The sequence below is a fragment of the Leptonotus elevatus genome, chromosome 1 (genome assembly GCF_054856555.1).
Source record: "Leptonotus elevatus isolate MCC_2025b chromosome 1, RoL_Lele_1.0, whole genome shotgun sequence".
Lineage (NCBI taxonomy): Eukaryota > Metazoa > Chordata > Actinopteri > Syngnathiformes > Syngnathidae > Leptonotus > Leptonotus elevatus.
In genome coordinates this window covers 6,936,352-6,951,012 of record NC_141239.1, presented here as the reverse complement: position 1 = coordinate 6,951,012, position 14,661 = coordinate 6,936,352, and the positions used below count along the sequence as shown (strand labels likewise).

The window sequence follows — 14,661 nt, the reverse complement described above, 5'->3', positions numbered from 1 at the left end:
TCCAACAAATAATCTGGTGCCAATTCTGTGAAATATCAACACTCACCATTTGTCCTTCCTCTTACTTTTTTAATGAGATTTTTCCTTATTGACTTCTTTAGATTCACCAACATTGATGGCTTTTTCATCAATAGATAGATAGATGAAATGGAGTAGGATTGGAACGATACATCAAAGTTAAGATTCAATTCAAACCTTAATTTCTGATCCACTGTACAGAAACGATTGGATTTAAAAAATAATAATAATAAAAATATATTTCTACTAATATATGAATATAATAAATAAATACATCATGAATATAACATATAGCACATTTATAATGTATGTTTTTTCCCCATAATATTATATTTTTTATTTAGTACAGTTTTTGATACGTGGGGTGCGAAATCATTCAAGGACGGCTTGATTCCCGATTTAATTTGATGTTATACGGCTCAGTTTGAGAGCGTATGATTCAGTGTCTTTCTTGTTGTCATTTTACATACAGTAATTTCTGGACTATAAGGCGCACCTGACTATACTGGTCTGGCATTAGCATTAGCAATATTATTAGCTGTAGCCACAGTTTTGCACACAACGGTCAGATCACTGGGAAAGTAGTCACATGACCAGCAGTTGAAATAGGCTTTCTAAAGAAATGTATCTTCAATCTAGGCTTCTCTTTTTTCTTCTTCTAATGAGCTTTGTATAAAAATATTTATTTTTGGTTTGGTAGCAAGTGAGCTAAGAGGTTTTAGCAATTTTTGGTATGGATACCATTACATGCTTACAAATAAGCACTATCTAGTCATGGTAGTGTGCTGCTCTGTGTTGTTGTTTGTTTCTTGAACATTTTAAATAATTGGATGACTTTTTAATATTTGCCTCCCTTTTGTTCTCTGTCAACAGGGTTGGCAGCAGCGTCTCTTTTCTCCCAAAGACGTTTGGGGCATGAAAGCCGATCACATTCATCTTTCATTTGTAACTTCCGCCTCCTCCACCTCCTTCTACCTCCCTCTCACCTCAGTTGCACCGCATTGATGAGGTAACATCAAGCTGTGCTCAAGGCAGCACCCACCTGCACAAACACCACCCTCCCTCCCATCACCCCCCACCCCTGCCCCCCTTCTGCCGCCTGTTCCATTGCAGCCATGGGCCAGAAGATATCCGGTGGCATCAAATCTGTGGACGGCCGCGGGGAAAGCGGCGGTTCCCCATCCTACCGGCCCTCGGCTCATCACAGGCAGCACCCAGACTTGAGGGGCCAGGATTTCTCCAAACCGCCCAGGCTGGATCTCCTTCTGGACATGCCGTGCGCCAGCCTGGAGACGCAACTTCGCCACGCGTGGAACGCAGACGACCGTTCACTCAACATTTTCATCAAAGAGGAGGATAAGTTGACATTTCACCGCCACCCGGTGGCTCAGAGCACGGACTGTATCCGGGGTCGGGTCGGATACACGAGGGGACTCCATGTCTGGAGGATTCACTGGCCCTCACGGCAGCGTGGCACCCACGCAGTTGTCGGGGTAGCCACCTCTGAAGCGGCTTTACATTCTGTTGGGTACACTGCCTTGGTCGGGTCAGACTGTGAGTCCTGGGGCTGGGATTTGGGACGTAACCGCCTCTACCATGACAGCAAGAACCGGGCCCACAGCTCGCTGCCGTCTTACCCTTCTTTCCTGGAGCCGGAGGAAGTGTTCACCCTACCGGATTCCCTGCTGGTCATTCTCGACATGGACGAAGGCACGCTGAGCTTCATGGTGGACGGACAGTATTTAGGAGTGGCGTTTCGAGGGTTGAAAGGCAAGAAACTACATCCCATCGTCAGCGCCGTGTGGGGCCATTGTGAGATATCCATGAAGTACATCAATGGACTTGATCGTAAGTAGGCAACGCCCCTCAAACACGTTCCATGTATGAATCATGCTGAGGAAGCAGCTCACATTTGAACTCTTTAATGCCAAGCTTTATCCAAAAAGACAACGCCTAGTGCCAGCCGGTTTCGAGCATTTTCACTCTTCTTTCAAGGCAAAGAGAATATTGTGTTCTATGACTCTGTAAACATGGTGGATTCCATGTGAAAGATTGGATTCCATTCTCTCATTAGACAAAAAAAGTATGATTCTACCTTATCCCGTTCTTTAGTAATCACTATTTGAAAATAGGCAATTTGAGTGACATCAAGCTATTATGGAAAAATTAAGGTGAAAACAAGCTTTTTGTGAAAAGATACTTTTTCTGCACAACAGTGACTTTGACTAATATTTAGTGACGCTCTGTGAATTAGATTTAATGTGACAAACGCTTTGATCATTCACGACATCCTTGATAATGTTGTATTTCCTAAGATCCGCCATGTTCTCATGTCATTTCAATTGCTTTCATCCTCGGGATCACATTGAAAAGCGATACAATGCTGCCATCTGCTGGCCATATTTAGTGGGTGTTTTTTAATTTTTCAGCTCATTCATGAAACCAGAGCTGCCCAAGACGTTGGCAACATTGGGAACAAAACAACAAAAAAACATAGTTGACGTCAATTAACGCTGATGGCAGTACTTGTTGGGATTGCCGTCAAGGAGTTAAATAACTACAAAATGTATTGGGCCTAGTTTTAACTAGGGATGTAAGGATGACAGCAATATCCAATATTAAAATTGCCGCAATATCGTCGTCGTCATGTCATATGTTAAAAAGGCAGGTTGTATTACATTTGTGCAGTTCTAGCACCCTCTGGTGTTTGGTTTATTAGTGCAGATTAATTTTAATTAGGAATGTTTTGGCCACTGCGCCGGTTGTCACTCCCATAAATCTGTCATACAAGCAAATATTTTTCAACGCCTGCGTCAAAAAACATTACTTTTCGCCTGCGACACATAGACCCAATATGATTTTTACAAATTTTATTTAATTTTTTTACAATATCGTGAGTTTTTATATCGTATTGTGAGCTCTTTTTTTTTTTTATATCGCTAACCTCCCCACAATATTGTAGTAATTATTGTATCGTGAGGTTCATATCATAATTTATCGTATTGTGACGTTTGGATTTTGTACATTCCTAGTTTTAATATCATAAAACTCAAACTTGGTTTGGTTAAACTTTTCATAGTTTCCCACTGTACAATTTTGAAGAACTGCGGTTTTCTTAGTGTGTGCTGTCTTGGTTTCGTACTCTTTGTGTTTTAGTCTCTACGGTCTGTACTGTGTGCTTCTGTGTTGTATGAAAGACTAGTTATATTTGAACCATTCATTAACTTCAAGAGATAAGTTCTCTTTTTTTTTTTTAAGAAAAAAAAAGAGATGGGTTATCTAAATTCTGAAATGAGTTCCTTCCACCCATCCGTATTACTTTAATTACCAATCACAAAAAAAATTATCTCTGCTTTCATGGGTCACCATGGATGGAATGTTCTCGTAACAATGTCAACCTGTTTCCTACCTATAAAAAGAAAAAAGAAAAAAAGATAAGGGGTCATGTACGACTCCCTTCCCAACCTAAGACTGGATGTTTTTGTGAAACTGCAGCTGGCCAACTGAAACATGAGTCAGACCCAAAACACATTGCAGCATCTGACTTGAATGTTCCGACTTCCTGATAACGACTTGGCTGGCTGTTGTGTTAGCAGCAAATTAGCTAGCTTGACTCGAGCTAATCTACTGCACTACAGGCGGTATTGAATTGGAGACATTGTCTGGTGAAGTTGTTTTGTTTTTTTAAGACGCATCTGCTGGATTTCAGAACAATGAGCCTCCTTGGAATAATGCGGAGAATATAGAGTCTGGTGTTAGTTTTACTAGCATTTCTTTCTCGGTCTTCACACTGGCGTATTACAGTAGGAGACGTTTGAAGATTGAAAGTAGGAAGAAAAGTGACAATTTGAAAGGCTCAACCTGACAGCTGTGAATAAGGTGCAAAGTGTTTTGTGTAGATATGAGCTGGTATCATTCGGATGATGGGATAACCATGAGCAAAAATATTGCATTTTCACGGTATCATTGCAGCTATAAAATGTTTTGGTGAATAGCCCCCCCCCCCAATCTGTTGCGTTTTAAATAACAGAATATTTGGTGTGTTAGTAAATTTAAAAAGAAATGAGCTAACTAAAGTTTTCTAACTAAAATCTAAATTGAGTGTTATTGTAAAACAAACAAAGTGCATATTCTTTTAAAGGCTTGGCAAGAGTAGAGTCTTGCTTATAAGTGGTTGTGAAAGCTCACATGACAGGACTTGCCGCTTTTTGATTGGTTGCTAATCCCTGCACACGGCGTTGGGTGTAATGTGATTTTGTCTCAGCTGTTGCCGATTTGCATGTTAAAAATTAAATTACCCTCACCAGTTACAAGATGCGACATATCAACATTGTTTTTGTCATTTTCATAACCGTGCCATTATCCTGGTAGAAATATCACACAATTTTGGTATCATTCTCAGCTAGAAGAAAAACGTTGTTTGGTGTCACGATGCCAGGCGTATTAAAGGTCTGGATCTCAGCGAGGGGGAAAATCCACCAAATCAGAGACAATGGTTTCTCTTTTCTTTCATTACTTTGGACCACTTTCCCAGTTGAAAGCTCTTGTCTGCCAATCAGAAATTTAGTCATGAATCATATTTTAATGCATGGCTGTAATAAATAACCTGCCAGGTCCTCTCTTTTAGAGTCTGGCTTGCGCCTTCTTTCAGTATCACTTTGGAATTGTCTCTCGTCTGCCCTGCAGATGACTCAGATGGCGAGAATGGAGTCATAATTGCCGTCTTACCCGGCAGAGTATGTGCAAGTCATGCAAGCAGTACGACGTCAGCTAGACAACAGCCGCTGCATCATATTTCCTTTAACACAACACTTGCTTTTGTGTTGCGTTAAGGCCTCATTGCATGTACTGTATTGCGTGAATACACACCCACTGCCCACTTCGTTAGATATGCAAAGAGATATAATCAAGAGCTGAATAAAAAAATATATATTTACAAAGATTGAGGGTCATTGTTAGATATTAGCACTTCTTCTGTTTGGAATGTTCATATTTCAATGTTGTTATTATTCATTAGGTGTGTCATGCGATAATTTTTTTAAATCGTAATTAATCGCATGTCTTCAATAATTAACTCACGATTAATCACACATTTTATATCTGTTCTAAATGTAGAATTAAATATTTTTTTCAAATTTCTGATCCGCTTGTTAACATAAAAGTGGGGAAAACATGTTAACCTAATAGAAATATGCTTGCATCTTTTAGTCATTGATACAGTAATTTCCTAATAATTCATAAAATAGTTTCAAGTTAAAATTAAAAAGATGTACTGTACTGTAAAAAAACAACAACGAATGTGACATTGATTTGTGTTGAGGTAATTTTTCTGCCACTCGATGGCACAATTGCGCTTGTAAGACACTGGTGACAGCTTAGTGCATTTTCTTTTCATATTCCACTCGGCTCTTGGCTCTCGCAGGGATCTGAGAGTGCCCATGGAGACCTCTTGGGGAGCTGTAGCAACCTAGCTCGGCGCTAACCGCTGACTGGCACTATCAAGTGCGTTCTTTCAAAGCAGGGAATCGTTGGTGGTGCCGCAAATGGCTCCTCCACGCTAACTTTCTGCTCCTTAAACATTGTGTATTTTAGCTCCAGTGTGTTAGTACAGTGCATTTCTATTGGTTAAATTTGACACGGACGTTTCTGCTGCGTTGCGACGGGAATTCCCCCAGTACACGCTTTATAAATAAGGGGCGGTCATTAAACGAGCCTTAAAAATTAACTCATTATTAACGCAGTAATTTTGACAATGTGTCAATCTCAGAACGGAGCTTTATCTCAGTAAAGGACATTATTTATAGTACTACGGATTCATTTGTTGCTAAAAATAAATAAATGGGAAGAGGACCTAGAAAAAAAAAGATCACGTTAAATCACAATCACAATATTGAAGGGGGGAAAAAAATGATCGCAATTAGATTATGTTCCAAAATCTACTTTGTGGTATTAAAAAGAAATTTAATGTCAGCCACTTCTTCTTTCCTTACTCACAGTTGTGCCTCCCTCACTGCTTTATTGCCCGTCATTGTGCCCAGTCATGCAGTAAAACATGCGGGACATTAAAGCCGCAACATCCAGCTGCAGAATAAGCAGTCAAGTTCAGGCGGGTTAGCGTAATAAGCTCGGGATGCAAATAAACGCTGAGCGAGATGCAAACTGCAGATGCATAATTCACATAATTGCTGCCACATTACATCAACAGCATGTGTAAGTCATTCACTTTGTTTGGAGCACACTGTCATTTGCTTCTGTTTATTGTTCTTTCTCCTCCTGATGCTGTAATTATACAAATTAACAGCGCGTTACTTGCTACCAGAGGAAGGCGTTGTCTTGGCCTCAGCGCTGCAACATGCATCTTCATCTTCTCTTAGCACTCGAGCCGCACATTTCATCACTTTGGAAATTCGGTTTCTTTCCTGATGTCTACTCTGTTTCTATAACATGTTCATGAGCTTCTTTATTCACTCAGTTTCGCAACACTGGAGAGGACAAATCAATCGTGTGGCAAAGCGGGCAAAGAATAGCAACAGGAATTTCAGTTGGAAAGAGAAATGAGATACAGTATGAGGGGAGAGTTTCTGCTGTGAACCAGCACAGGACACTGATGTTCTTCAGAAGCGTGAAAATAGAATGCAACGCGAGTTTGAGGTACCAGGAATGAAAGTTGGCAACTTGCCCATCCACGAGCCAGTATGACAATGTTGACATAAATAGACCTTTAGTTTTGTTTTTGCTAAAAAGCACCACATTTACATTTATTATTTGATTAAATCATATAACATGCATAAAATCATTTACATGTTGAAACACAGGTACAAATACAGCGGTACCTTGACCTACAAGTGGCCCAATTTAGGAATTATTCGCGATACGAGCCGTCACTTGGTCTTTTTTTTTTTTGTGTTTTTTACTTACTTTTTTTAGTTGTGGCAGCAAACTTCACAACTAGCACTAGCAACAATTCTTTAAAAAAAAGAAGACGAGGTAAATCGCCTATTTTACAATGTTTATTGCCACTGCCATCTGAAATGTAAACATTAAATGAAAAGAATCGTACGTTATTTGACAAAGCTACCTTAGCTTTGAAAGTCCGCTAGTTAATGCTAACACACGATGCAAAATACCATAGATAATCGAACAAAACTAGCATCAATGTTTTGGTACTTCTAATCCTTCAATCAACCCATATTTCAACACATGTACATCAACAATATAACAATATACTAGCCTAATGGCTAAAACATTTTAATACAACAGAACTTTACCTGGACAGTAATTATTTTGCGTACCAAGAGCTGGATCCCGCATGCCACTATATGGTACCCGTATCGCACTTCTTGACTCACAGGTCTAACCTATTTGCAATTTACATGATTATTGTCTTGTACTGACTTTGCAAAAATGGCAAGCACTTGTCAGATTTTTGGACGTGGCATCTCTAGCATCGAGACACTAATTCCACTTTTTCTCTACCAGCCTATTTACATCTCACATTCCTTTGGCTCCATCAATGAGAAGTGACCCACTTTTTCATAATCTGCCTGACATTCTGACTGACCTCTCTTCCTCTTCCCTACTGTGTAGTCTGCAGTGCATGAACTCACATGGGTCAGTCAGAAATGTGAAGGCTTCAGCCTTCTTTTCATCTCATACATTCACTCATGCCCAGCTGGTTTACGCGATGGCCTAAAACGTAATCCCTGGCCGGGTCATACCAAAGACTATAAAAATGGAACCCATTGCCACCCTGCTTGGCACTCAGCATTAAAGGATTGGATTTGGGGGGGGGGGGGGTAGATCACCAAATGGTTCCCGAGCACGGCCCTTGCTGCTGCTCACCGCTCCCTCGGGGGATGGGTCAAATGCGGAGAACGAATTTCACCCCACTAAGGTGGGTGTGACAATCAGTTTTACTTTAACTTTAAAAATAACGTGTGTGGCTTTAAAAGGCGTGGTGTGGTCTGGTGAGTGACGTGGGTGTCTGTGAATGAGAGGTTAGAGTTGGTTCTACGTGTTTGGTTTATTGCCATTTGTCCAATAAGTGTATCAGTGACAGTGTCTGTCGTTGACTTTTTGCGAGGACATTACAACATGTATTAACTAGCAATGGTAAGCTATATTAAAAGTAGCTAATATCGATTTGTTGAACTTGTCTCGGTGATCATAGACGAGCAAACTTTTGACATTCTCCGTCTTCTATGAACTCGTTCATTCTAGCATTAGGTCGCAATAAAGAAAATACATGAGTCGTACCGAAAACAATCAGCCACAACTGTCATTACTTTTTAGACACTAAACAACAGTTTGTAGTTTGTGGTCATGTTCGAATATGATGGCTTTTTGTAGCTTCCTGCAGCCATTTTGCTCAGTGTAGTTTTTAAAAAAATTTTTTTATTACATCTTTTATATCGATTTTAATTAGATTGTGCAACTATTGTAGCTGAGCTCTGTGGCTGTATTCTTGACATGTGTGATTTGACATTTTGAAGCCCTACTTTAAACTGGGATGTAGAACAAAGAACATCGCTAATCACTTTTTAAAAAATATATTTTTTTTTATTTTTTTATTTTTTTATTGAATCATGACTAAATAAGATGGTAGGAAGGCAGTGTGGTCTGACATATATATTTATTTTTTCATGGTGGCAAAAGTGAAGATGTTATCAGAAGAAACGGAGATGAGTGTGTAAATGGCCTCGAAGTGAAGATAAAGGACTCTTTGATGCCTCCTGACAATAAGCGCACTGAATAAAGAGACAAAAGTGAGCGACAAAATCGAGAGAATACTTATATAAGGACACAGATTCACCGTGAAGATGGATAAAAAGAGCCGAGAGATTGCTATTCAGAGAATAAAGAGCGACGGGCACGGGATGATAGCTGATTGAAAGAAGAGGCACATTGTAGAGGAAGATGATGAGCGCTGTAAGAAATGAGTGGAGGAGGGAGGGAATAAAATGAAAGACACGTGAAGCAACTGGTGTCATCTCTGTGGCGAGCTCATGCTCTGATGAGCTTCTCGGAGAGGAAAAGCGGGTCAAGGAGCGACTGGGAAGCTAATGAGGCACCGCAGGGCTGCCGGACAAAGATCCACATGTCGGCTGGTTGATGTATCGTACACATGTTCACACACACTTAATTTGCACCACTTCAAAGTCGATTTTCTTGAATCGGGAAAGGAGCCAAAAGGTTTCATTGTCGCCAAACATTTTACGTAAATGTAGCCTGCGATACGAGGCGGTTTTGTAAACTAAAATTGTGGCAGGGTAACGTCAGTGAACAATCAGTCAATCAATCAATTGAAAAATATTGAATGAAGCTTATTGAAAGTAAGAGAATGAAGGTTGATGTCTTGATCTGGTTTTGGTTAATATATTATTTATGTGTGATGTTTGAGTTTGCTATTTTGAATGATTATGTCTTGTAAAAAGGGTAGTCTATGCCTTTTCGGTCTGTGTGTGTTTAATTTTTTTTTAATAATGGACCTGTGTGTTGTTTATTTTTATTTTTATGATGAATGAATGAATTAATCTTTATGTATATAGCACTTTTTAAAGGGTAAGTCAACCCCCCAAAATACAATATTGCGTTAGTGGAATATGAGTTACGTAGAAAAATTCCAGCATTATTATTATTATTATTTTTTTTTTTTATCAGTATCAGAAGGCGGCCATTTTGCCACTCTTCCTGTCAAGTGAAAATGACATCTCAGTTGCTCGGGTCTCAGGTAACAACCAATCACAGCTCATCTTCAGAAAACAGGTGAGCTGTGATTGGTCGTAGCCAGAGCCCTCAGTAACTGTGATGTCATCTTCAGTTGACAGCAAGTGGCAAAATGGCCGCCCGCTGAGATGGATAAAAATGGCTGGATTTTGCGTCATAACTATATACAAATGTAATATTAATCAGAATGTCATGTTAACACTAGTGAGGTCACATATAACATATTATTGTCCAAAAAAGCTCTTTAAACAAACTCTTAAAATGAGTTAAAAACAGGTGAGGGATGTAGAGACAGTGTTCGGACTCTAGTTAAGAGTTTCTCCCTCTGGGCCTCTGGACGGATGTTTACAATTTCGGTCTTGTTCTGATTAACACATTAGCTGCCATAGACGGCTTTAGACATCAAAGATTCATTTTTACTGGGCTGGCAGTGAATGAGTTAAGATGGGGGAAAATTCTATGCAATCCAGGCTTTGATGTCCAGGATACAATTTTAAAAAAAGCATCAGGAGACACAGATGTACAACTTTGTGTCGGCAGCGTAGTTTTGGAAATTTTCTGTGCATAAATTAAACATTAAAGGACCTAAAATTGAACCTTGAGGCACACCGCATGCTACTGCATAGATAGGTGATGCATTATCACACCATTACTCATTTACTTCTCTTTACTCTGACTTTGTTTAAAAAAAAAAAGTGAAGGACAGTTTCTTTTCTCTGTAGAGTGTTGTGTGTTAGCTCTCGAGTAGTAACAATCGAGCGACCAAAGAATCCATTGATTTGAATGAGCCATTTCCAGTTTTGCTGTACAAGGCTGTTTGTATTTAGACTACATGGTTTAATCTCTGGGATTATATGGGATACATCACTGGATCAACCAGTTAGCCTCCGGGGCCCACGGTGCAGTGGAGGGCCCGGTCGGGAGGGTAAGCATGATTGCAGACTTCTTAGCAGGAGCATTACTGGCTCTGCCAGAACCGAGCAGCATGGAGTAGAACGGGCAATGGGGCTCGAGAACATTGATGCTTGCCAGACGGCGACTCGCAGGGCGGCCGCCTTCGTCTCCATCTGAGGGCAGCTCTTCAGCCATTTTGAAGAGCTTAATTTGCTGAAAGTGCTGTCATTCATGTTTGAGTCCTGCAGGTTTTAGATGTTTCCGTCCTCCCAATGCACCGGATTCTAAAGTTTAGGATTGTTATCAGTCAAGCTTCTGGGGAGCTTGCTGGTGAGCTGATTATATGAATCAGGTGTGTTGGAGTGTGGAAACATCTAAAACCTGCAGGACTCCGGCCCTCGAGGACCAGAAATGGGGAATCCTGCATTTAAGTATCTCCACAAAAAAGTGCACTTTGCTGGAGAAAAATTATAAGCACAAATAACACTTTATTTGTTTTGGTTTCAAGTTTTTCTCTCTTGCCACAATTTCATCTTTGTTGTCTAAACTTGTGGCTGGAGGAAAGTGTGAGTGGCAAAAACCTCTTTTTTTTTTCTTTTTTTTTTTTAAAGACCAGCAAATGACACGGTTCAAGCTCCCATCCTTTCATTTCTATGCCTCATTAGGGTTGCAGTCAACTGGAGCCAATCCCAGCTGACTTGGGGCCAGAGGCAGGGCAATTTTTGCTGTTCTGACTTCTAAAATCAAGCTGGATTTAGCAAAAATCTAATTTCGAGCTGGCAGTTTGAACAGGGAAGACACTTTGTTTAGCCAATAAGAAATAAGGAATCTGATAAAAGAAAAATTGTACCATAGAAGGAAATTACAGAACATGCACAAGCCATACAAAAAGGTTTGAAACATACTGTATCATTAACTCATTTGCTCCCCAAAACGTATAAATACATTCTATTTTAAATGTTTTAAGTGACCCAAAGACGTATTTATACGTTTAAAAAAACAACAACTTTTTTTCATGCTAGAGCATACGGAAGGCTTTGATGCAGCTTCTCAACTGCACAAAACGGTTGAAGCGATGGTAGTTATTACCAAAACGGCCAGCAGGTGGCAGCTAAGTAGAAGAGATCAACCAGGGTCATGTTGAAAACAAGTTGATTTCCCCACACTTTAAAGCAGATTTGTGAATGATGATGAAACTTAGCTATATTCTAATGCTAATTTCTGCAAAACGGAAACAAATAGAAATATACTTTTTTTCCTGATGAAAGAAGAGACTCTAATCGGTCTTTTGGTAAATTCTATGTTTTTATAGCAATAGAACACAATAGCCTGTGGGCCTGGCAAAAATCCGTCAAAATCCAGTAAATTTTCGGTGAAAATGGCTGGGAATGAATGAGTTAAACATGTCGACAATTATTCATGTGTTTATTCGCAGCAACAGTTTGCGACATTGCTCTGTTTGCGTGGGACATTTGCACTTGTTTCCCCACACTCTTCAAACACTCCACGCCACATTTTTCAGTTTGCTTTCTTACAATCTGTCGCCAGCAAACAGCCAAATCACGCCAGACATTCCAGCTTAGTCACCAACTGTCTCGTGGCAGATATTTGCGCCCTTGAATATTGGACCGTTAGATTGGAAACAAGCAGGTGGCGGTTGCACCGCAACTGTGACGTCCGTTCAGTCTCTCCATTGTTGTTGGAGACTGAGGTCAATAGACGCTAGGAAGGAAATGAGTGATCAGCCGAAGGAAGCAGTCACAGGCTCTAAAAATGGCCTCACGGGCAACGCCAGATCAGATCATTCAGAGAGAGTCCTACAAATTCGTTAACATCTCATTTTTTTACTGATTGTGGATTAAGGACATTGAAATGACGGACACTGGTTGCATTTCTTGGTAAATCCAGCAGAATTAATGTGAGAACAAACAAGCTGGGTGATTATTTCTCTTAGCTCTATGAAAAAAATGTGTCATATTTGGTCTGATGACAGTTGTTCAAAAGACAAGACAAGCGAGCAAAAATGAAAGCAGTGTGAATTCTCAGTGTGATTTATTCTGCTGTCTGTCAATTGTACTCGGTGTAGGCGTGCGTCATGTATGCAAAGGGGAAAGAAAAAGTATTCGGCTGTGTTCAACTCATATCCAAGAATTTACTCCCGTCAGGTAACGGTTAACATTAACAACGGCTGTTAACTGGTAAGGCAGACAACAAAGTGGGCAAATCAATTTGTTGAGTTAGTTTTTTTCATATCTTTGTTGTGAAATATGGGAAAACCAAATTTCATAAAAAGCAACACTTAAAACATTGCCCTACTTAAAATGTTATCAAAGTTGAGTTCATCCAACTTGTGCCTTTCTCTGCGGTCTGCAACACAAATTATACAGCAAAGTGTAGGTTGAATTCCCTTAAGGGATTGTAATGACGAAAATAAATGACATGGAATCAAAATTTAAATGCAATAAACAAGACGTTAGACGGCGTTGCATTGCCGAGCAGCCACTTATTCACCCCCCCCCCCCCCCACCCACGATAGCCGTGTGATTTTGACAGCCAGGAATGCTGAGAGGGGCTGAAATCAATTTGCACTGCTCAGCAGTTGCTTTTCACATATCTATAAATCTGATGTTTAGCACGGGCCTCGATCAGATTGGAGGACACACTGCAGCCACAAGTAGTCTTGGGGATCTGCTCCAGACTCGGCAGCAATGGGTTCAAATTCTCAATACGGACAGAACAAGTAAACCATATTAAAACATTTTTTAACCTTCCTACACGCTTTAAAGCGCATTTAAATTGAATCTCATTCAGTGCCATTGACGGCTGTAGACGTCCAAAAATCCATTTTAATTGGGCTGGCAGTGAAGTCCCTGTAAATTGCAAATGAAATGTCTTGCCGTTTGACATATAATAGAGAAGAATGTTGATAAAAATCTGCCAAATTTGAATGCTTAAAAACATTTTTTAGATGATGGGGCGTGTCATCTGAATAAGCTGGAATCACTGTCGATCAATTATCACTTCTATGACCTGGAAAATGGATGCTATTTTTTTTTTCCCACAAGTTGGAACCATGTAAATATATCCACATATAGACTGTCATGTTAAACTTACCTCTTTCTTCTACCATCTCTTTGTAACTTTTGCATCCTAACGGCAAACAATAAGGCACTCTAAAGCAGCCACGGTAGAGGAGTATCAGAAAGAGAAGTGGTGTTGGCATAGCTAGCTAGCTAGCTAGCTAACTGCGTTTTGCAATTGCGCCAGGTAACTGCTGATGTGCCAATGAAGGCACTAAAGTTCTTATAGCGGGGTGGGGCAATTGATGATCATGTTGTCGACGCGCCCCAGAAACTATAAGGAAAACTGAAATGAAATGGTGAAAAACAGTTCAATGCTATTGTTCCACAATTAAGTACAACATAGCTTTCACTTCACGGAGTCTTTAAAACATATTGGGACACTTTAAAAGCATTCCTTAGCGCCTGTACTAACACTTGCTCGCATAATTCTCACGTTATTGCAAAACTGGCACATAAAACCAAAGACAATTCAACTTTGTATAGACTTTATAACAAAAACCTGCTATATTAATGCTAACGGAAATGAGCATAGATGTTACATAATCTTTTTATTTTTTATTTTTTTTTTTTAATGTTTATCATTCTCAGCATCCGCTTTTACGCATGCGGGCAGCAATACATACAAACCGCATAAAACAAAACTCACAGGCATACATCCACTCCGCTGAACAACACTGCAGTTTAGTTGGGGACCTTCTCTGCACAACTCATTAGCTTTTGTTGATCCTTGGCTCAGCAGGTCGTTTTTCTGCAGCAGCGCAACACACTTTGTGATTAACACGACTGATTCTGTCAGTCTTAACTACAAGTTGATGGTCTCCAGTCTTCATCTGCCTCTGTCTTTGTTCAGGAGGTTTTACACCATCTTTCAATCAGCTTTTCAATTTGCTCCCCCCCCCCCCCCCAACCCCCCGGCATTCTCGATGCACTCGCACTGTCC

The 14,661-nt window shown here is 40.1% G+C and overlaps 1 protein-coding gene across 3 annotated transcripts in view; it reads left to right on the top strand.

Annotated features, from left to right (window-relative positions):
* The window catches only part of spsb4a (splA/ryanodine receptor domain and SOCS box containing 4a), an 87,858-nt gene that overhangs the window by 49,504 nt on the left and 23,693 nt on the right, over positions 1-14,661 (top strand). For all 3 annotated transcript variants that reach the window (XM_086071510.1, XM_086072332.1, XM_086072708.1), the window contains exon 2: positions 892-1,866. In XM_086071510.1, the coding sequence (XP_085927636.1) occupies positions 1,134-1,866 (733 nt within the window). In that variant the 5' untranslated portion in view covers positions 892-1,133. The remainder of the gene's footprint in view (positions 1-891; positions 1,867-14,661) is intronic.